This window comes from Coregonus lavaretus, assembly GCF_964263955.1.
Source record: "Coregonus lavaretus genome assembly, chromosome: 40".
NCBI classification, from domain to species: domain Eukaryota; kingdom Metazoa; phylum Chordata; class Actinopteri; order Salmoniformes; family Salmonidae; genus Coregonus; species Coregonus lavaretus.
Genome location: NC_140027.1, coordinates 2,334,189 through 2,355,526, shown reverse-complemented (window position 1 = coordinate 2,355,526; position 21,338 = coordinate 2,334,189). Strand labels below are relative to the sequence as shown.

Sequence of the window (21,338 nt, the reverse complement as noted above, 5' to 3'; positions counted from 1 at the left end):
TAACATACCATGTAGCGATATTAGTGCAGTAGGTCTACACATAGCAATACAATGAACGCCTCCAGAGAGAGAGAAGATCATGTTAGATCACTTGCACAAGCATCCAAAGACTGTTATTGGAGGGAATGGTCATGTCAAATCATGTAATGTGGTTGAGTAATTTCACTGTGGGGGAACTGTAGACGCAGCACCCAGAGATGTGGCGCGAGGGGGTTGGAGAGGGTGCACGGATGATTTGGAAGCCGCTTCTGGACGTGTTTCTGCACATCCACCTCTGCTGTGTAGAGAGAGGGAGGTGTGGCACTGGCAAACTATGATGATTCAGTTGAGCAGTGTTGGGGTTTTCTCATCATGTTGAATGAAGAGGGCTCCCTCCTGTGGACAACTTCAGAAACTACAGGTACAGTAAAAGCAAAGTTACCGGAGAATTCATCTCCTCTACCTGTTATAAAATAGAAACAATGTTTGCATTATAATTTAGATTTATTATTCAGTATGCATTTTAACATTTCTTTAAATTGAAATTCCATCCCATACCATCTCCATTCTGTCTCCATAGGGCATCTTAAGGCAGATGCAAATAAAACAAAAATCTAATTTCCAACCAAGGAATTATTCTATATATTCATCAGTGCAAAATAGCAAAACCCAAGCTAATAATAAAAAGGACAGTACAGTTCATCATTCACGTCTGTAATTAGAATTCTCCATTTTGTTTTTTTCCCTTTTCGTTCAGTGTAAAAAAAAAAAGCTATTTAAAAAAGCCAGTGCTAAAACAAAACAAATAAATAATACAAAATTGGCAAAAAACCATTCAGTGCACGTTTGAATGGATTTAAGAGTCCAAGTTTTGCAGCAAAACATTGACAAATTATTTATTATATACATATTTACAAGTATTAACAGCTGTAAAGTATGTATAGTGTGTATATATAGTTATGTTAATTCTAAAAGAGGTCCATATTACTGAGTTTAGACTCAATTAAATTATTCTGTGACCATTTGAGAGATTAGGGCAGGGGTGTCAAACTCATTCCAAGTCTGCAGGTTATTGGTTTTTCCTTTCAATTAAGAGCTAGACAACCAGGTGAGGGAAGTTCTTTACTTATTAGTGACCTTAATTCATCAAGTAAAAGGGAGGAGTGAAAACCTGCAGACACTCTGCCCTCCGTGGAATGAGTTTGGCACTTGTGGGTTAGGGAGGACACAGCAAGCATTAGGCTAGTAGGGAGGAGGGTGGTTTATATACTAAAAGTCCATTAGCAAAGGCTCCCCTATCCATTGTTTTTAATGCGTTAAACTCAGGTTAAAAAGGCATTGTTATCCTCTGCTTGGAACAAGCATGGTGGAAACCATTGACACACACACACCTCTCTACACATTTTAATCTCCCTACTTCAACATCCAATTAATATACACTGAACAAAAATTTAAAACGCAACATGTAAAGTGTTGGTTTCATGAGCTGAAATAAAAGATCCCAGAAATTTTCCATACTCTCATTTTGTGCACACATTTGTTAGATCCCTGTTAGTGAGCATTTCTCCTTTGCCAAGATAATCCAACCAACTAACAGGTGTGGCATATCAAGAAGCTGATTAAACAGCATGATCATTACACAGGTGCACCTTGTGCTGGGGACAATAAAAGGCCACTAAAATGTGCAGTTTTATCACACAACACAATCCACAGATGTCTCAAGTTGAGAGAGCGTGCAATTGGCATGCTGACTGCAGTAATGTCCACCAGAGCTGTTGCAAGATAATTGAATGTTCATTTCTCTACCATAAGCCACCTCCAACGTCGTTTTAGAGAATTTGGCAGTACGTCCAATCGGCCTCACAACCGCAGACCACGTAGCCCAGGACCTCCACATTCGGCTTCTTCACCTGCGGGATCGTCTGAGACCAGCCACCCAGACAGCTGATGAAACGGAGGAGTATTTCTGTCTGTAATAAAGCCCTTTTGTGGGGAAAAATACATTCCGATTGGCTTGGCATGGCTCACCAGTGGGTGGGCCGGCCTCCCAAGTGGGTGGACCTATGCCCTCCCAGGCCCACCCATGGCTGCGCCCCTGCCCAGTCAAATCCATAGATTAGGGCCTAATGAATTTCAATTGACGGATTTCCTTACATGAACTGTAACTCAGTAAAATGTTTGAAATTGTTGCATGTAGTGTTTATATTTTTGTTAAGTTTACATCCGTCTTTCTACTGTTTGTGCACAGCAGCGGTTTTGCACATCTTTTTCATTTCTTTATCAGTCTTTTACATCCCTCTCTGCAGTCAACATCAACACTACTACTAGCAAATAAATCATAATGACACACACACACACACCCACTCACCAACTTCCATCCACGTAATACCCATCAGTGTCTTAACAGAGAACAGTGTACCATAAATGAGAACCTCTCCTAATTATGGACAGACAGGACATGCAGACAGTCTGAACAGGGCCAAAGCATTGGAGCTGAAAGCTTAAAGAGACTAGGTGTTCAACTTTAACCAAGTATTAATGTGTTCCCTGTGGTATGAGGGACACCTTTGGCAGGAGTGGAGTGGTGGGAGGGAGGTAGAGTGGAGGGGATCCAGTTGAGTCCATCTTCAGATTGGAGAGGGTCCATTCATGGTCCAAGTCACACTGGGCACCAGTGGTCCAAGGGGTTACGGGTTAAGGGTCAGGGGTTAGAGCAGGGCTCTCCAACCCTGTTCCTGGAGCGGTAGATTAGGGTTGGAGTTAAAACCTACAGGACGGTAGCTCTCCAGGATCAGGGTTGGAGATCCCTGGCTTAGAGGTTGAAATGAAGTCCCGTGTAGCTCAGTTGGTAGAGCATGGCGCTTGCAACGCCAGGGTTGTGGGTTCGATTCCCACGGGGGACCAGTATGAAAAAATGTATGCACTCACTAAGTCGCTCTGGATAAGAGCGTCTGCTAAATGACTAAAATGTAAATGAAGTCTACTCCCTTAAAAAAATAGTATTTCTTAAGCTACAGTAGCTGCAGAAGTTGCCCGACATACAACTATCATCTTCCACCTCCACAATCTTCCACCTCAGTTTTTGGACCCAGAGCCTGACTCTTATCTCCTTTCCTCACTTCCTCATAGTTCTTGGACCCAAAGTCTCTATTTCTAATGTTTCCCTCCTCCTGTCAGCAGTCGGAGAGCTCGGAGTAGGTGTTGGAGTCACCTTCTGTTTTCCACCGCTGGCGGACTGACTTCTCCTCATCCTAGAGGAACAACACACAGTCACTACTAACAGTAGGATGAGTGTGAGTGAGTGAGAGTGAGTGAGAGTCTATGATGTTGATATGGTGTCCATGTATCTGTGTGTTTTAGACATACCACCTGGAAGACTCCATTCTGGTCCCACTCTACGGGGGAGTGGTCATCGAGTTCCTGTTCCACCTCTTCCTCTTCCTCCTCCTCCTCTTCCTCTTCCTCTTCTCTCACCGTGTCCATCCCGTCCTCCTCATACTCCGTCAGGCAGTCCGACTCGTCCCCCGCTGTGGGACACACAGACACAGTTATGCACTATGAAAGAGACCAGCCATACTGCGCTAGCAACAACACTGAAGACTGCCATGTGAAAAACACTACATGGCCAAAAGTATATGGACACCTGCTCGTCGAATATCTCATTCCAAAATCATGGGCTTTAATATGGAGTTGGTCCCCCCCTTTGCTGCTATAAACAGCCTCCACACTTCTGAGAAGGCTTTTCACTAGAACATTGCTGCGAGGACTTGCGTCCATTCAGCCACAAGAGCATTAGTGAGGGCGGGCACTGATGTTGGGCGATTAGGCCTGGCTCGCAGTCGGCATTCCAATTCATCCCAAAGGTGTTCAATGGCATTGAGGTCAGGGCTCTGAAGGCCAGTGAAGTTCTTCCACACCGATCTCGACAAACCATTTCTGTATGGACCTCGTTTTGTGCATGGAGGCATCGTCATACTGAAACAGGAAAGGGCCTTCCCCAAACGGTTGCCACAAAGTTTGAAGCGTAGAATCGTCTAGAATGTCATTGTATGCTGTAGCGTTAAGATTTCCCTTCACTGGAACTAAGGGGCCTAGCCCGAACCATGATAAACAGCCTCAGACCATTATTCCTCCTCCACCAAACTTTACAGTTGGCACTATGCATTCGGGCAGGTAGCGTTCTCCTGGCATCCGCCAAACCCAGATTCTTCCGTCGGACTGCCAAATGGTGAAGCGTGATTCATCACTCCAGATAACACCTTTCCCCTGCTCCAGAGTCCAATGGCGGCAAGCTTTACATCACTCCAGCCGACGCTTGGCATTGCGCATGGTGATCTTAGGAGGCTGCTCAGTCATGGAAACCCATTTCATGAAACTCCCGACGAATAGTTCTTATGCTGACGTTGCTTCCAGAGGCAGTTTGGAACTCGGTAGTGAGTGTTGCAACCGAGGACAGGCGATTTCCGCAATCCTACTCTGAGAGGCTTTGTGGACACTGGCTCTGGAGCTCTGATTTATTATTTTATTGCAGGACACTTGGAAGAGTCAGGAGACGGGTAAAGCGGGAAACAGAGATAAAGGCCAAAGGCTCAAACCCTTATCGCCGTGGGGGCAGTGTTACTGCTCAACCAGACTTCGGTACATTTTCCACTTTATAATAGCCTCTTACCCTCAGCAGCATCAGTGTCAGGATCGACATAGGTCTGGACCGGCTCAATCCTGGACACTATCTCAGCCAGGTCAGTGAAGTCTGATCCTGGACACGTACAGGACTGGAATACAACAAGAGAATGTCATAATGTTACAAGAATGTTAGAATTCATGTAACATGTAATAACGAGCACAGCTTAAAACAAGAGAATGTCATGGGAATGTTATAATAACGTTAGGTAAATGTTATGTTAGGAGAATGTCATAATGTAAGGGCGGTTATAATAACGTTATAGAAATGTAACTATGTGCTAATGGATAATGTAAAGCGGAGCAGCTGTGAGATGGTAAATGTAAGGTTTGTGACGTGTGTGTGTGTGTGTGTGTGTGAGTGACTCACGTCCGTCTTAGTCTTGCTGTCGTTGTAGTCTGCCGAGCGGTGGTCCTTGAGCATGTTGTGGATAATGTCACCACGGGCCCAGCCGGTGAAGAGCAGCTTACCGTGCTGGTAGCCCACATCCTGACAGACAGAGAGGACAGGAGAGGTTAGCCTGGGGTGACAGACCATGTGGTACAGTAACAAGCAATATGACTAGAGTCTGTTGGAGACCAAGCTCCGAAGGTCTTTTCCCGTGAGATTTGTTAGCTATGAACAGGAGACTGTATTTTACCAAACTTAATGTCAGCTGTTATCTAAAATGTGCTTCTCTCTAACATTATTACATAACAAAAGTTATCATGAATGTAAATACACTTTGAACATATCCCAGAGCCTGTATAAGGAGAAGATACATCAGAGAGAGAAACGGAGCGAGAGGAGGAGGAGGGGGGGAGAAGGAATTGTGGAACTCACGTAGATCTCGTCAAACTTGCCGAAGTCCATTGTCTTGAAGCGGTCGATGGGTGGTCTGATGTACTCGCAGTAGGCACTCTTCTTAACCACCTCCAGCTGACGTACACACGACACATAGGCCAGCCTGGACTGGATCTCTGCCATATCTGGAACCTGGGTGGGTATAGACGATAGTGTGTGAGTGTGTGTGATTGAGTGTGTGCGCGTGTTGGTGTGTGGGGTCATCTGCGTTGATCATCTCACCTTCACTTTCTCCGCCCAGGGGTTGATCCGTTTCCACAGCAACCACCAGCCCGACAGGCTGTCGCCGTAGTTACAGAGGTCCGTCTCGTCCTGGCTACCTACGTCGATAGCGATGACCGTCTTGGCGCCCATGTTTCTTGCGATGTCCGCTGTGGGATGTCACGTTGTGACACACACACACACACACACACACACACACACACACACACACACACACACACACACGGACGTACACGAGCCGGCAGCAGGGACGATAAGGAAAAACCAGTCTGGGGTTATTGTGGTTATTTCATAATAGGACCGTTGTCCTTCCTATACTTCATTACCATATTCAAACGCACTCCACCAAAAACAGACACCCCAATTGGCTGCATTACATCACTCACTGGATAATCACAAACTTCATTTCATTTCCAGTTTTATACAGTAAATCTACTGATATCGCCCTACTACATGGTCCCAATGTGAATTCTTATGGTCCCAATTGGGTGAATTCTAATTTCCACCTTTCCTTTGCTCCTGCATTGTTGATAATGCTGCCTTGGTGTGTGTGTTTATGGTGCGAGTCCCAGCGAGTGTTTGAGACCAAGTACCCTGTGAAGGGTGCAGGTCCCACCAGTCCACTCCACAGTGTTGTCCCAATGTGTTTAAGGAACTGGCAGATAGCCTAGTGGTTAAGAGTGTTGGGCCAGTAACTGAAAGGTTGCTGGTTGAAATCCCCGAGCCAGAAAAATATGTCAATGTGCCCTTGAGCAAGGCACTTAACCCTAATTTCTCCTGTAAGTCGCTCTGGATAACAGTGTCTACTAAATGACCAAAATGTCAAAATGAGCCAAGCCTAATTTTGAAGAGCTTAAACTTATATCATTAGCGTTCTAAATCCATCGTCAACACTATATGGTTACTATGGCATTGCGCCTCTTCTGCCTTTAAGAATGTGAGACTTGTCATTGCTTTAGCCTGAAAGACACTGGGTCCAACTCTGTGGGTGTGTCCACCCAAATCATCACATGTATTGTAGACCTCTAAGCCATCCGACCATGTTGGACAAACCACAAGGAGATTCTACATCTAAATAAACCGGATTCATCCAAAATGGAGAAGGATGATGTTAAATTTCATCAGGTTTGTGAAACATGGTTTTGTGTTTCATATTTCTTTTCTGCACGCTACAATGACAACTTCCAGAGGAGATAAGAGTAACATAGTAGAAGATTTGAGTAGCATGCAGAAATAAAATGTTTCAAGTTGTCCTTTTTCCAGTTGGAATGTAACAAGCAATCCATACATCCATCCATTTGGTAGAACTCCCAAGTTGGTAACATTCTAATGAATACCAGTTTGTTGAGGGGCCTGATGCTATGTTTCGTATTCAAACTGGAAGGGAATGTACTGTCAGAGCCGACTGGTGTCTTGGAAGTCACTGATTTAGAAGCACGGGCTATTGTTTTGTTTTATGGAATTGAGAAAGCTAACTGTATATCGTTTTTAAGTTGCCCAAATCACAACTCTATCAACACCCCAATAATCTGAGGAATACGGTATGTCCCGCCCCTTTAGATGTTCTCAGCCAGTAAGACACCAGGAAGCCTTACTGACAGACACATAGCTTTCTGAAACTGTTGATTTAGTATTGATTTAAAAAGCTTGTGGATACTGGACAATGGGATAGTTTGTATCGCCAGCATCCACAATCACTAACACACTGGACGATCTGTGCTGCATTTCCTCCCATCTGACAGTAAAGATTGATCCTGAGCTGAAAGCATGTTATAGACCAATTTCAAATACACTATGGGGTTCATTTACATATTTGTTTTCTTTTCAGTCAATCTATGGATATATTTTGAAAAGAATGTTGGCAAAGCGTTGGCAAATTACATTTTAAACATTTTGACAATGGAAATTAATTGAACGCTCATTCCCACTGCCCAGATTGAAGAAAAAACAACAGAATTCTGTCAAACTATCATCTCCACCATCGTCAATGACAGCCCTCGCACATACATACTTACCCATGGACGATCTCTCAATCCCCCCCCAACTAAAATAACTGAAAATATCCTACTACCCCCTCCCTCCTCCTTTCCTGTTCTCCTCCTCATCTACTTGCCTGGCAGGTTGTTGATGTAGCCCCCGTCCATAAGCAAGTTTCCATCTTTGGGGTCGCAGAGGGGCGGCAGGTACCCTGAGAGGGTCATGCTCGCCCTCACATAGCGCCACAGTGACCCTGTGAGCCACACCCAAGGGGAGGGAGGGGAGGGGGGATAACATCTCAATAATGTTGGCGTAAAGTCTCAGGTTAGTCATGCGTTTTGGCAGCAGACCATATCCCCAAACCAAAGGGTGCAAATTCAATTGGTTAACCCAGAGGTGGGAATGTGGTGCTGCCCAACCTCTCAAATTGCTTCTGTATCCCCGAACCACCTTACCATGCACAGAGACCTGTGTGTGTGTGTGTGTGTGTGTGTCAGGCCTAGGCACAGGGTACAGGGGTAAGGGTGCAGCCAAAGAGTATCAAGGGTTGGTTCGATCTCCAGACTCTGTCCCCAACCACAACCTTATGCTCCTTGTGCGTTAACCCTTGTGAAAGGTTATCCAGCCAAAGTGAAGCTTTTGCTTTTATAACCATTTATAAAAATGGTCTGTTTTACAGCACTTGGTGAAAACATACAAAAGGGAATATCACCAAAAATACAGGTATGAGGAACCTTTTAAACCTAGCCTTCAGGTCCCTGACTCCCCAACTAGACACAAGGAGCACTGGAGGTTGGTAGTCTGGTCACAGCATTTGGAGATCTCTCGGACACTAGTGAACATGTTAGGGGCAACCAGCCAGCCCTGCCCAGAGCTGTGGTCCTGTAATACCACTCCGGACCAGCAGAGGGCAGGGGGAGGCTGGGCGCTGCATGGATTGGAAGGAGAAGGAGCACCAGAGGAAGAGAAGGATGCTGCTGTGTGTGTGTGTGTGTGGAGTTTGAAGGGGACATACGAGACTGAAGAATTTCAGTGTGGAATCATTGAACTGAACTGTTCTGGACTTAGAAGTACTAACAAACGCATAGTCACCATTTTCAGCCCACATTTAATTTGAGGCTTCAATCAAGCCTTTCACTAACAAGAGTGATGGAACTGTATGTACGTCTATGGGCGTCGGTAGGATCCAGAACATTTTTGACATCTCGCTAGAAAAAGCTAACAGGAAACGGGTAGCATCAGCAACACTCATCAATATATGTAAGAATATATAGATGCGTACAGTACACGGACACATGCACATACATGGGCGCAAGGCAAGTCAGGGGGGAGGTGTGGCTGCTGGGGGGGGGCAAATGGTTGACATAAGCCATTTATAAGCCATTATAAGCACTGCTCGGTATGATGACACGGGATCAAGCGATGGACGAACGGACAGACAAATGGACACATTGAGAGAAAAAAACGACTACAGACCACAATTAAAAAACAAACATGAAATAGCCTATATGGTGATCTTCTCTGATCTCAACACAAAACCTTTATTTCCCGATACCATAGGATCAGCTTCAAACCCTAAAGAGAACGTTAAATGTTTTATTCCTATAGCTACAGTGAGGGAAAAAACGTATTTGATCCCCTGCTGATTTTGTACGTTTGCCCACTGACAAAGACATGATCAGTCTATAATTGTAATGGTAGGTTTATTTGAACAGTGAGAGACAGAATAACAACAACAAAAATCCAGAAAAACACATGTCAAAAATTTTATAAATTGATTTGCATTTTAATGAGGGAAATAACTATTTTCTGGCTCCCAGGTGTCTTTTATACAGGTAACGAGCTGAGATTAGGAGCACACTCTTAAAGGGAGTGCTCCTAATCTCAGCTTATTACCTGTATAAAAGACACCTGTCCACAGAAGCAATCAATCAATCAGATTCCAAACTCTCCACCATGGCCAAGACCAAAGAGCTCTCCAAGAATGTCAGGGACAAGATTGTAGACCTACACAAGGCTGGAATGGGCTACAAGACCATCGCCAAGCAACTTGGTGAGAAGGTGACAACGATTATTCGCAAATGGAAGAAACACAAAATAACTGTCAATCTCCCTCGGCCTGGGGCTCCATGCAAGATCTCACCTCGTGGAGTTGCAATGATCATGAGAACGGTGAGGAATCAGCCCAGAACTACACGGGAGGATCTTGTCAATGATCTCAAGGCAGCTGGGACCATAATCACCAAGAAAACAATTGGTAACACACTACGCCGTGAAGGACTGAAATCCTGCAGCGCCCGCAAGGTCCCCCTGCTCAAGAAAGCACATATACAGAGCCGTCTGAAGTTTGCCAATCAACATCTGAATGATTCAGAGGAGAACTGGGTGAAAGTGTTGTGGTCAGATGAGACCAAAGTCGAGCTCTTTGGCATCAACTCAACTTGCCGTGTTTGGAGGAGGAGGAATGCTGCCTATGACCCCAAGAACACCATACCCACCGTCAAACATGGAGGTGGAAACATTATGCTCTGGGGGTGTTTTTCTGCTAAGGGGACAGGACAACTTCACCGCATCAAAGGGACAATGGACGGGGCCATGTACCGTCAAATCTTGGGTGAGAACCTCCTTCCCTCAGCCAGGGCATTGACAATGGGTCGTGGATGGGTATTCCAGCATGACAATGACCCAAAACACACAGCCAAGGCAACAAAGGAGTGGCTAACGAAGAAGCACATTAAGGTCCTGGAGTGGCCTAGCCAGTCTCCAGACCTTAATCCCATAGAAAATATGTGGAGGGAGCTGAAGGTTCGAGTTGCCAAACGTCAGCCTCAAAACCTTAATGACTTGGAGAAGATCTGCAAAGAGGAGTGGGACAAAATCCCTCCTGAGATGTGTGCAAACCTGGTGTCCAACTACAAGAAACGTCTGACCTCTGTGATTGCCAACAAGGGTTTTGCCACCAAGTACTAAGTCATGTTTTGCAGAGGGGTCAAATACTTATTTCCCTCATTAAAATGTAAATCAATTTATAACATTTTTGACATGCGTTTTTCTGGATTAGTTTGTTGTTATTCTGTCTCTCACTGTTCAAATAAACCTACCATTACAATTATAGACTGATCATGTCTTTGTCAGTGGGCAAACGTACAAAATCAGCAGGGGATCAAATACGTTTTTTCCCCTCACTGTAGGTTGATATGCAAAATATATAACCTATGGACCTACACTGACGAAGAAGTGACTGAGACCCAAGCTTGAAGCTTTAGAAAGTGGGAAACAACAAGCAGCAAGCTGCATGGAAAGGCCTTAGGGAAAGGCCTGTGTGCCATGCTCAGGAAAAAGCAGGCGAGTGTGTAGTCTTGGTGTGTAGTATACCAGCCAAGTGCAGTAGAACTTGGGAGATGAAGTAGAGTAGCATGGAGAACCAAAAACAGGGAGGGGGCGGGGCACCAGAAGCAGGACCATCATGCACCTCTCTGTCTGACCCATGGATATGTACCTGCATGAGCAAAGCCTCACTGCCAATCCGGAGGCGAGGGGGAGGGGCTTACTGACACTGGGGGGCAGGACAAAGCCAATTCGGAACTGACGTGTGTATGAGCGTAAACTATTGAAGCCAAATTGAATAGAGAAGTATTGGTGTTAAGAATGGGTGGTGGTGGGTGTAGGGGAGCGAACATTGCAACCCCTCCACTCACATACTGAAATATACACTGTATTATTAGCCTAACTTTCCTTCCAAACCATGGGTTCCCAATGTCCGACTGGTCAGGTGGGGTTAAGGTGAGACGGAACGTGGGAAGGAGGGAGGGGGAGGGAGTGGTTGATTGTCGGTCGTTTCAAGGAGCTTACGGTAGAAGTTGCCCCTAATCGCAGATCTGGGACCAGATGACTTAACCCCAATCCTAACATTAACCATCAGGTGGGTGAAAATAATATCTGACCCTGTATCAGTGGTCAGGAGCAACTTCTACAACTTATTTTGGGATTGAGGGGTGAGACGGGTCGGGGTTTGAACTTTGAATTCTGACCTGGGACATTGTTAACATAGCAACCATCCACAAGCAGGTGGCCATCCTTGGGGTCGCAGAGGGGAGGTAAGTAGGGGGTGTAGGAGGCACTCGCTCTAACATAGCGCCACAGCGAGCCTGTCAGAATGGAAGATGGAGAGGGGACATCACACATGGACAGATAGCCCCACGTCACACAGAGAGAGAGAGAGAGAGAGCCAGAGAGAGAGAGAGAGAGCCAGAGAGAGAGCCAGAGAGAGAGAGAGCCAGAGAGAGAGAGAGAGAGAGCCAGAGAGAGAGAGCCAGAGAGAGAGAGAGCCAGAGCCAGAGAGAGAGCCAGAGAGAGAGAGAGCCAGAGAGAGAGAGAGCCAGAGAGAGAGAGAGCCAGAGAGAGCCAGAGAGAGAGAGAGAGCCAGAGAGAGAGAGAGCCAGAGAGAGAGAGAGACAGAAAGAGAGACACAGAGAGCCAGAGAGCCAGAGAGAGAGCCAGAGAGAGAGAGAGACAGAAAGAGAGACACAGAGAGCCAGAGAGCCAGAGAGAGAGCCAGAGAGAGAGAGAGCCAGAGAGCCAGAGAGCCAGAGAGCCAGAGAGCCAGAGAGAGAGCCAGAGAGAGAGAGAGCCAGAGAGCCAGAGAGAGAGAGAGAGAGAGAGCCAGAGAAAGACAGAGAGCCAGAGAAAGACAGAGAGAGAGAGAGAGAAAAAAGAGAAAAGGAGTGAGACAAAGGAGAGAGGAGCGAATAGGGTTCCAAATTGTCACAAACGTTCCTAAAGTTCCCGTATTTGTTGGGGGAAATTCCAGTTGAAGAATTCCCAACTGATTCTGAGAATCCTCCAACCGGGATTTCTGAAAAACCGGAGAATTTTGTAACCCTAGGAGCAAGACAGAGCTAGAGATGGCAAGATACTGTATATAGAGAGAGTGAAGGAGAGAAAAGAGCAGGAGACAAAAGGGAGAGAGGTAGAGGCAAAACATGTCCAGAGCTCGACGTATACAATCTAAAATGTAAACGACCTGAAATTGTATCTAAAACCTTCAGTGAACATGGTCAGGTAACATAAAGCAACGTTTCAGGAACTAAAAACAACAACTAAGAGGCCAGTTCTAGAACGAAAACAGATTGCACAGACAGAACTGTAGATAATGATTGAATTTTCTGAAATACAGATCGACAAAAATACCTCAATAGCGTCACAGCATTAATATTTCACTGAATTTCAATCTTATAGCTAAAGGGTGTTGTTCATTTACTCTCCTAAACCACTCAATGGAACCATGTATTAGTTTATAAACCTCATTGGAAAATGGAGACCTACATACACTGAGTGTACAAAACATTAGGAACACCTGCTCTTTCCATGACAGACTGACCAGGTGAAAGCTATGATCCCTTATTGATGTCACTTGTTAAATCCACTTCAATCACTGTAGATAAACGGGAGGAGACAGGTTAAAGAAGGATTTTAAGCCTTGAGACAATTGAGACATGGATTGTGTATGTGTGCCATTCAGAGGGTGAATGGGCAAGACAAAAAATGTAAGTGCCTTTGAACGTGGAATGGTAGTAGGTGCCAGGCGCAACGGTTTGCGTCAAGAACGGGAACGCTGCTGGGTTTTTCACGCTCAACAGTTTCCTGTGTGTATCAAGAATGGTCCACCACCCAAAGGACATCCAGCCAACTTGACACAACTGTGGGAAGCATTGGAGTCAACATGGGCCAGCATCCCTGTAGAACACTTAACACCTTGTAGAGTCCATGACCCGATGAATTGAGGCTGTTCTGAGGGCAAAAGGGGGTGCAACTCAATATTAGGAAGGTGTTCCTAATGTTTTGTACACTCAGAGTATTTCTACTCTTTCCCAGGCTATCAACAGCCACTTATCAGCCACAGTCGTCCTGTTTGGTGTTTTGCTTAGTGTGTAAGAATTATTATCAGCTTGGTTAGATAGATAGCAGCCGACAACAAACAAGAAGATTACTACAAAATGCACCGACGTTCTCTGAGAAAGGGATCGAGAGAGAATGATAGCTAGTGGAGACCAGTGAAAGAGATAAGTAAGAGTTAGAAAAAGATCACAAAAGAAGATTGAGAAAGATCCATCTACAAGCCAGGTAGAGTTAGCACACACACACACGACGCAGGATCTATAAACTTGATGGCTATGACCATACTCTAAAAGCCGCCATCTTGAAATTAAGCTACAGGTCTAGCGACTAGTGTAACATAAAAAATAAAAGACTAAATGATGCTCAATTTACACAACGTCAGAGAGACTGTACCATTCATTGGCTTGTGGAAACATGGGGTGTTGCATAAACCAAATAGTGCCACCACGAACTCGTAAAGTCCTTGCGTTACCAATGCGCCAACAGTGGAACTTCCTCTATTGAAAAACCCTGAGGTTGGTGTTAAAACTGCCCACTCACTCGGAGCAGCAGACATTGCTCTCTGACCATGTCTGGTGTAGGCTACGGGTGAAGTTTCCTCTATGTACAGATCTAGGATCAGCTTCCATACTAAACTAAACTAAACTTTATTGGGGGAAATACATAACTGACCCAAGATCAGCGTCTAGGGGAAACTTCACTCTATTCCTGTGTGTATGACTCCAGTAATGGAAATTTTGAGCCGTATGAAAGAAAAGCACATTGGGGAAAACTACGGGAAGCGAGGGAGGGAGGGATGGAGGGAGTGGCGTTAGGGTGCAGAGGGGTAAAGCAAGGGAAAAAGTGTTCTGGATCCTACTTGTTGACGCGGACAGGGGTGGAAGGATCAGCGACTAGCACACTACACTACGCCTATATTACACTAGCCTGGTCCCAGATCTGTTTGTGCCGTCTACCCACCAACAGATCTGGGACCAGGCTAATAGTATGGCCTATCCAGCAGATGGTAAAAGTGTCCCCATATTAGCAAATGAACATTAGGGAAGTCATTGTGGCATGGTTTGTTTGGTGTTGTTTTAAGACATGTTTTAGACATTAAACACATGTGAGAAAGGTAGGAGGAATAACCTGTTATGTTTGCGATAGAAAGAAAAAACGGGAAAGAGATGGAGAGCAACAGAGATGAGTGCACTAGGCTGTGTCAACAGGAAGTGATGTCACACTAGGGAGGAGGAAGCTGATAGGTAAATAGAGACAGAGGAAGATAGCATCGTAAAGCTTTGCTCTCGCTATTAGTAAACATGCCAAGTGCAGACGAGCATCCAATATATAACTGGGGGACCCCACAACCTTGTGACACCCCAAATCCAGGATCAAGGAGGACTCATTTGCTACATTTGCCTATGTGGCCTAAAATCAGTACATAAATAACGTGAAATAATATACATTACTTTCTTTAAATGCCTTTGCTCTTAGAAACTAGTGGACATTACCGGTGATAATGAATGCATGCAACATGTACTAACACTGGATTTGGGGGTAGGCTTCCTTCCACAAGCCAAAAGGTTGTGGCCTTTGACCCCAAGAGGTCAGCAGGGGTCGTACTCCAAGCCTCTAGGACTATTCTAGCTACAGTTAGTGGTAGTGCATTTCTCAGTCAGTCATCACATACATAAACAATCCATATATTAAGTGTCAGTCAATGAGTTAATGGATGAACATATTAAACAAACAGATAAAATATGATTTTACTCCAGTATACCAATTGTATGACCCCCTATTCATATTATAAAGCTGAAAGACATGCTGAATCTAACCAATTTATCTAAAACTCCTAATTATGACAATATTAGTGTACAATTAAGGGCTAGGATTTTAATCTCATAACCCACACTCTGATTCAGTAAAACCAGGGTGTTCTAATCTAAATTAGCTGTCATCATCCATCGCTGATTTACTTTAGGAATTAACAATCATGCCAATCCCACATATTAGTTCTAAGTCATATTGGGCCATACCAGCGTGAGTGGACTGAGTTAAATAGTGTTACATATGGAGAATATCTCTAAAGAAACTATACAACTACATCTCTAACTCACGTGTGTGTGTGTGTGTGTGTGTGTGTGTGTGTGTGTGTGTGTTGTCTGACTGCTTGAGACCTATCCTAACAGCTATCAAATTTCTACTCAAAGTCCTGAAGAACGTGGACAATTACTTCTATACTGCGGTCAAGATAACTTCAAAATCTAGTCGTTCATTTATAAACAGCGATAGAGCAGAGAGTGGGAGGGGACAGCGGTTAGCTGCCTGTCACTCACCGTCTTGGTGCACACGCATGGCGGACGCCGTGATGTCAGTAGTCACGTTGAAGTAGGGCAACCAAAGGTCCTGATGGTTGGATAGAACATACATTAGATATTACATCGGAATAAGGAACGTTCAGAAGAATATATGTAGAACAAATATGCCTCTCCAAAATGTGGAGTAGGAATCACGTCAGCTCTATTCTGCAACTTTTCACAAGGTTTGCCTACTGAACGTGGCCCAGTTTCGTTCACAGACAAACATCTCTAGTAGCACTGACAGACAGTGACCTCTCACCTCAGCCTGCTTGTCCTGGAACACTTTGGAGATGCTGGTGTTGAAGGCGGCTCCAGTGAACATTGAGGTGATGGGATAGGTCAGGTCAAGGATGGTTTTGAATACGGAGTTCATGGCCTGTAGGGAGGGAGGAAAGGAAGGAGGTAGAGAGAGACAAAAAGGTTCATATTGAGCGTGTCTGAGATCGACATTGCAGTCAGACCGCACAGAATCACTGATCCACAAATCACCTTGCATCCCAAATGAACACTCATTATGTGATCAAGATTAGTGATTTTGTACCTCGCAATGCTCAAACTGATCCCCTCTAATACGCTACATGTCACCTGTCAAAGGAATGTGTCAAATGGTCAGATATATGGACAAGAGAAGTGCATGATGGTATAGCGGTAGGAGGATCAGACCTTGGACCACTCGCGGGCTCTCTGCTTGGTGCGCACCGCACTCCTCTCCTCGGCGTACAGCGCCCCGATGAACGACCCGATGGACGTCCCGCCAACGATGTCGATGGGAATCCCTGCCTCCTCCATGGCCTTGATCAGTCCCACGTGGGAGCAGCCTCTGCAAGAGTGACAGACGACAACCAATCAGAGAGGAGGAAATTCACTGTCTGTTTGAGGACTAAAGAGACTAATTTTGCCTGCATTTCTTCAACTCCTTTCATTCATTTGAAAATATCTGAAAGAACTTGACTAATTCCCAACTAGAGATACACTGAAGGACAATGTTACAAGAAAGCTTGATAATAATCAACAACAGACAGGACTTCTCATGCAAAGAGCTATGGTCCCATGACTGTCATTGAAAACATGCATTTGATGGTGCAGATAATGTGAAGTAAAGAATGTACTACTTGATCATCTACAAAATAGAGTCTGGTACAAAATAGAGTCTGGTACAAAATAGAGTCTGGTACAAAATAGAGGTGTTCCTATAAAAACTAAGTCCACTGACCTGGCTCCCCCTCCTCCCAGCACCAGAGCGATGCTGTTCCCAGTCAGGACCCGGGCCAGTCGAGAGAAGTCACTGTGTCTGTCCGCTGTCTTCTCAAACACCTTCTCATACACCTCCCTCTGCACGGGCGCACACACACACGTCAAATTCAGATGATAATCAGAGCAATTTATAGGCTTCCATGCGCTTGAAACGAGAGCTTGTCCAACCATTCAGACTTGGGCCTGGTTAGCGACAGTTGCTATCCACCGAAGCACTATAATTGGTTGGTAAGCTTGTCAATCAAGAGCCCAACATTCTTTGACAATTGATAATTTCCCCAAAACGACCTGGACTGGGTTTCCCCAAAGCCTTTGTAGCTAAAGCACTGTTATTACTCTTGAAAACCAAAACTCATGTTACTCGTAGAACAGCAAAGTGCTTCATTTTGAGCCATCACTCAGTGCAAGATAAGAGGTAAAAAAAAAAAAAAAATATATATATATATATTGGATTAAAAGGACATGCTCAACAGGCTATTAAAGTATACATAAAACCTTTTCTTGCAAACAGACAAGCCTCCTCTCTTATCACATCGTCAGAGCTCTCTTTACAACTGTCCTCAACCTCCATTTAATGGAGGAACACAATCAGATGTGGGCAAAGGTGGGTGTGGAATGAATGAATAAACTAATGAATGAAAGAAAAACAAACAAACTAAAGTTAGAAAGAGAAAGTAAAAAAGAAAGAAAGAAAGAAGTCATGGCATCTTCCCAGGGAGTCGTACCAGTTTTGAGGGACTGCGTCGTGAGAAGACCCGGCGGGGGCAGCGGAGGTGGAGGTGTCCGGAGCACCAGCTCCTCATGTTGAGCCACTCTACGGTCCTGGAGGGCCCCGAGCCGTCCTCTTTATGGAGCAGCACCAGCTGTTTCAGGGCCCTCACCGCTGTGTTCTCCAGCATCTGCTCTAACTAGAGAGAGAGAGAGAGAGAGGGGCATGGTTAGATACAGTGCTGAGGATAAGATGAAGTCAGAACTAGACTGCTTTTTAATCTCTAAATATGAGGTTTCAGTGTACAATTTCACAATGAATGTTTGAAATTGAACAAATACATGTAACAACTAGGCAGCTTGTAAGTGGAGTAGCTTCATAGGTCAACCAATCCTCCAAACACTAGCAACCCATCCTCCAATTGAGCCCCACCCAAACCAACGTCCAGCACTTCACCCCTTCCCCCGTTACTGCTACCTGTCCCAGTGCAGGTTCCTGGTCCCCCAGGCCCACGATGAGGATGCAGTCAGCCTGTCGGATGCAGCGCTGGGTCCAGGGAGTCATGCTGCTGTCTGTCTGGTACAGGACTATCCTGTTGATGTCCTCCTGCTGGGCCAGCCAGCCAGACAGACGGTACTCATGGATACTGTTAGAGGGGAGAGGGAGAGTTAAGAACAACCAACTGATATGGAGAGAGGGAGGGAGAGAGGGAGAGAGAGGAACAAGAGAGGATAGAAAAGGGAAAAATGGGGTTGAGAAAGTCTATATGGAGACACAAGGGTATAAAAGAGAGGGAATACAGGAGAGATGGACAATTCAAGGAGTTTCAGGAGGTAAGATAAGAGTTTTGGGGCTGATGCCATCAAACTGACCTATCCAGAGCGGAGGCCCCCAGTCGCTCTCTGATGATGTCACTGGTCAGCAGCAGGGTAGGTCCTACACGTCAAGGACAAATTGGAATATGTTTAAGATTTCAGAGAGAACAACTGATGTATATAAAATTGGATATCATGGTCGCTCAATGAAACAATATAGTAAAGAACAGAATAGAACAGAAAAACGTTATTGTCCACAGAATCTAGTCACATTATGCAGATGTATTCACTGTTGGCTAATATGAAACAGGATGTTCAAGTCATAGTCAGGTTTGATTGACAGTTGCTATGCTAATCTCTAGGGGTGTTTACCTATGGCACTGAGGGCGTGGCTAAGCTCCAGGTTGAAGGCGTTGATTGGCACCTCGTCACAGATGGGCAGTACAGCCACAGTGGACAGGTTACTGGCCGGGTTGGTGACGTCAGGGCTGGACGCTACGCTGGACAGGCCGAGGGCAGAACCTGGTAGAGGATGGTAGGGGGTTAGAAAGGAGAGAGCGAGAGCGAGAGCGAGAGAGAGAGAGAGTGTCACACACTCACCTGAGAATGGTCCGTGAGCCTGTTGCAGGTTCCCCAGGATCTTCTGTCCCAGCAGGTGGATCAACCGGGTGACCACCTGAGGGTACCTCCTCTTGATGTTGTTGAGCGTTCCCTCTGGTAGCTTGACCAGCTCTGTGTCTCTGACTGCGTGGACCGTGGTGGCTCTGGGCTGTCGGGTCAGAGCCTCAACCTGGGAAAAACAGGAGGAGATAGTAAGGGCTGAAAAATCATGGATTTAAAAAAGGTATAGTGTCCCCAATGATCTAATACAACCCAAATATGTACTTTACACACACATAAGTCTAATATAAATACATTAGGAGGTATACTTCATTCTGAATATTAGCTTTATAAACTAATATAGTAACAACATATTCTGCCTTCACATTAAAGACAAGGAAGATGAGAGCTGTAGAAATAGGCCAATGTCTCACCACTCCTATGAGGTCTCCTCGACCGTACTCTCCTACCAGCTCCTTCTTCCCGTTAGCTTTACGTATAACAGAACGTAGACGCCCGTTCAGAACTATGTAGGTGCAGTCCGACTGGTCGTCCTGCCTGATGATAGGAGGAGAGGAGAGGGGGTGGAGAACAGCGAGTTCAGATTTCATCTGATCTCAAAAAAAGGGGTTTGGTTTCAGGACAGTGTACATTTGAGCGTGTCTGTGCAAGGCTAGGGAAGCGGAACTTCATCAAGCTAAGAGTTTGAAACGTGTCAAAGAAAAATACCTTGAGATACAGTGGGGAGAACAAGTATTTGATACACTGTCGATTTTGCAGGTTTTCCTACTTACAAAGCATGTAGAGGTCTGTAATTTTTTATCATAGGTACACTTCAACTGTGAGAGACGGAATCTAAAACAAAAATCCAGAAAATCACATTGTATGATTTTTAAGTAATTAATTTGCATTTTATTGCATGACATAAGTATTTGATCACCTACCAACCAGTAAGAATTCCGGCTCTCACAGACCTGTTCGTTTTTCTTTAAGAAGCCCTCCTGTTCTCCACTCATTACCTGTATTAACTGCACCTGTTTGAACTCGTTACCTGTATAAAAGACACCTGTCCAGAAACTCAATCAAACAGACTCCAACCTCTCCACAATGGCCAATACCAGAGCGTTGTGTAAGGACATCAGGGTTAAAATTGTAGACCTGCACAAGGCTGGGATGGGCTACAGGACAATAGGCAAGCAGCTTGGTGAGAAGGCAACAACTGTTGGCGCAATTATTAGAAAATGGAAGAAGTTCAAGATGACGGTCAATCACCCTCGGTCTGGGGCTCCATGCAAGATCTCACCTCGTGGGGCATCAATGATCATGAGGAAGGTGAGGGATCAGCCCAGAACTACACGGCAGGACCTGGTCAATGACCTGAAGAGAGCTGGGACCACAGTCTCAAAGAAAACCATTAGTAACACACTACGCCATCATGGATTAAAATCCTGCAGCGCACGCAAGGTCCCCCTGCTCAAGCCAGCGCATGTCCAGGCCCGTCTGAAGTTTGCCAATGACCATCTGGATGATCCAGAGGAGGAATGGGAGAAGGTCATGTGGTCTGATGAGACAAAAATATAGCTTTTTGGTCTAAACTCCACTCGCCGTGTTTGGAGGAAGAAGAAGGATGAGTACAACCAAGAACACCATCCCAACCGTGAAGCATGGAGGTGGAAACATCATTCTTTGGGGATGCTTTTCTGCAAAGGGGACAGGACGACTGCACCGTATTGAGGGGAGGATGGATGGGGCCATGTATCGCGAGATCTTGGCCAACAACCTCCTTCCCTCAGTAAGAGCATTGAAGATGGGTCGTGGCTGGGTCTTCCAGCATGACAACGACCCGAAACCCAATAGAAGTCTCCAGACCTGAACCCAATAGAAAATCTTTGGAGGGAGCTGAAAGTCCGTATTGCCCAGCGACAGCCCCGAAACCTGAAGGATCTGGAGAAGGTCTGTATGGAGGAGTGGGCCAAAATCCCTGCTGCAGTGTGTGCAAACCTGGTCAAGACCTACAG

At 45.3% G+C, this 21,338-nt stretch overlaps 1 protein-coding gene across 5 annotated transcripts in view; it reads right to left on the bottom strand.

Moving 5' to 3' along the window:
- Nucleotides 1–464: 464 nt before the first annotated feature.
- The window catches only part of pnpla6 (patatin-like phospholipase domain containing 6), a 39,826-nt gene continuing 18,952 nt past the window's right edge, over nt 465–21,338 (bottom strand). For 2 of the 5 annotated variants that reach the window (XM_084157010.1, XM_084157011.1), the window contains exons 18-33: nt 19,755–19,878; nt 19,093–19,510; nt 18,778–18,841; nt 18,383–18,551; nt 17,922–18,104; nt 17,156–17,274; nt 16,606–16,762; nt 16,202–16,318; nt 15,919–15,988; nt 7,839–7,955; nt 5,726–5,874; nt 5,483–5,635; nt 5,030–5,149; nt 4,649–4,751; nt 3,346–3,506; nt 465–3,230 (exon numbers count right to left, since the gene is read on the bottom strand). In XM_084157010.1, the coding sequence (XP_084013136.1) occupies nt 3,153–3,230; nt 3,346–3,506; nt 4,649–4,751; nt 5,030–5,149; nt 5,483–5,635; nt 5,726–5,874; nt 7,839–7,955; nt 15,919–15,988; nt 16,202–16,318; nt 16,606–16,762; nt 17,156–17,274; nt 17,922–18,104; nt 18,383–18,551; nt 18,778–18,841; nt 19,093–19,510; nt 19,755–19,878 (2,302 nt within the window). In that variant the 3' untranslated portion in view covers nt 465–3,152. Of the gene's footprint in view, nt 3,231–3,345; nt 3,507–4,648; nt 4,752–5,029; nt 5,150–5,482; nt 5,636–5,725; nt 5,875–7,838; nt 7,956–11,733; nt 11,851–15,918; nt 15,989–16,201; nt 16,319–16,605; nt 16,763–17,155; nt 17,275–17,921; nt 18,105–18,382; nt 18,552–18,777; nt 18,842–19,092; nt 19,511–19,754; nt 19,879–21,338 lie in introns of all 5 variants that reach the window. The other 3 variants (XM_084157014.1, XM_084157013.1, XM_084157012.1) reach the window with 3 other exon arrangements.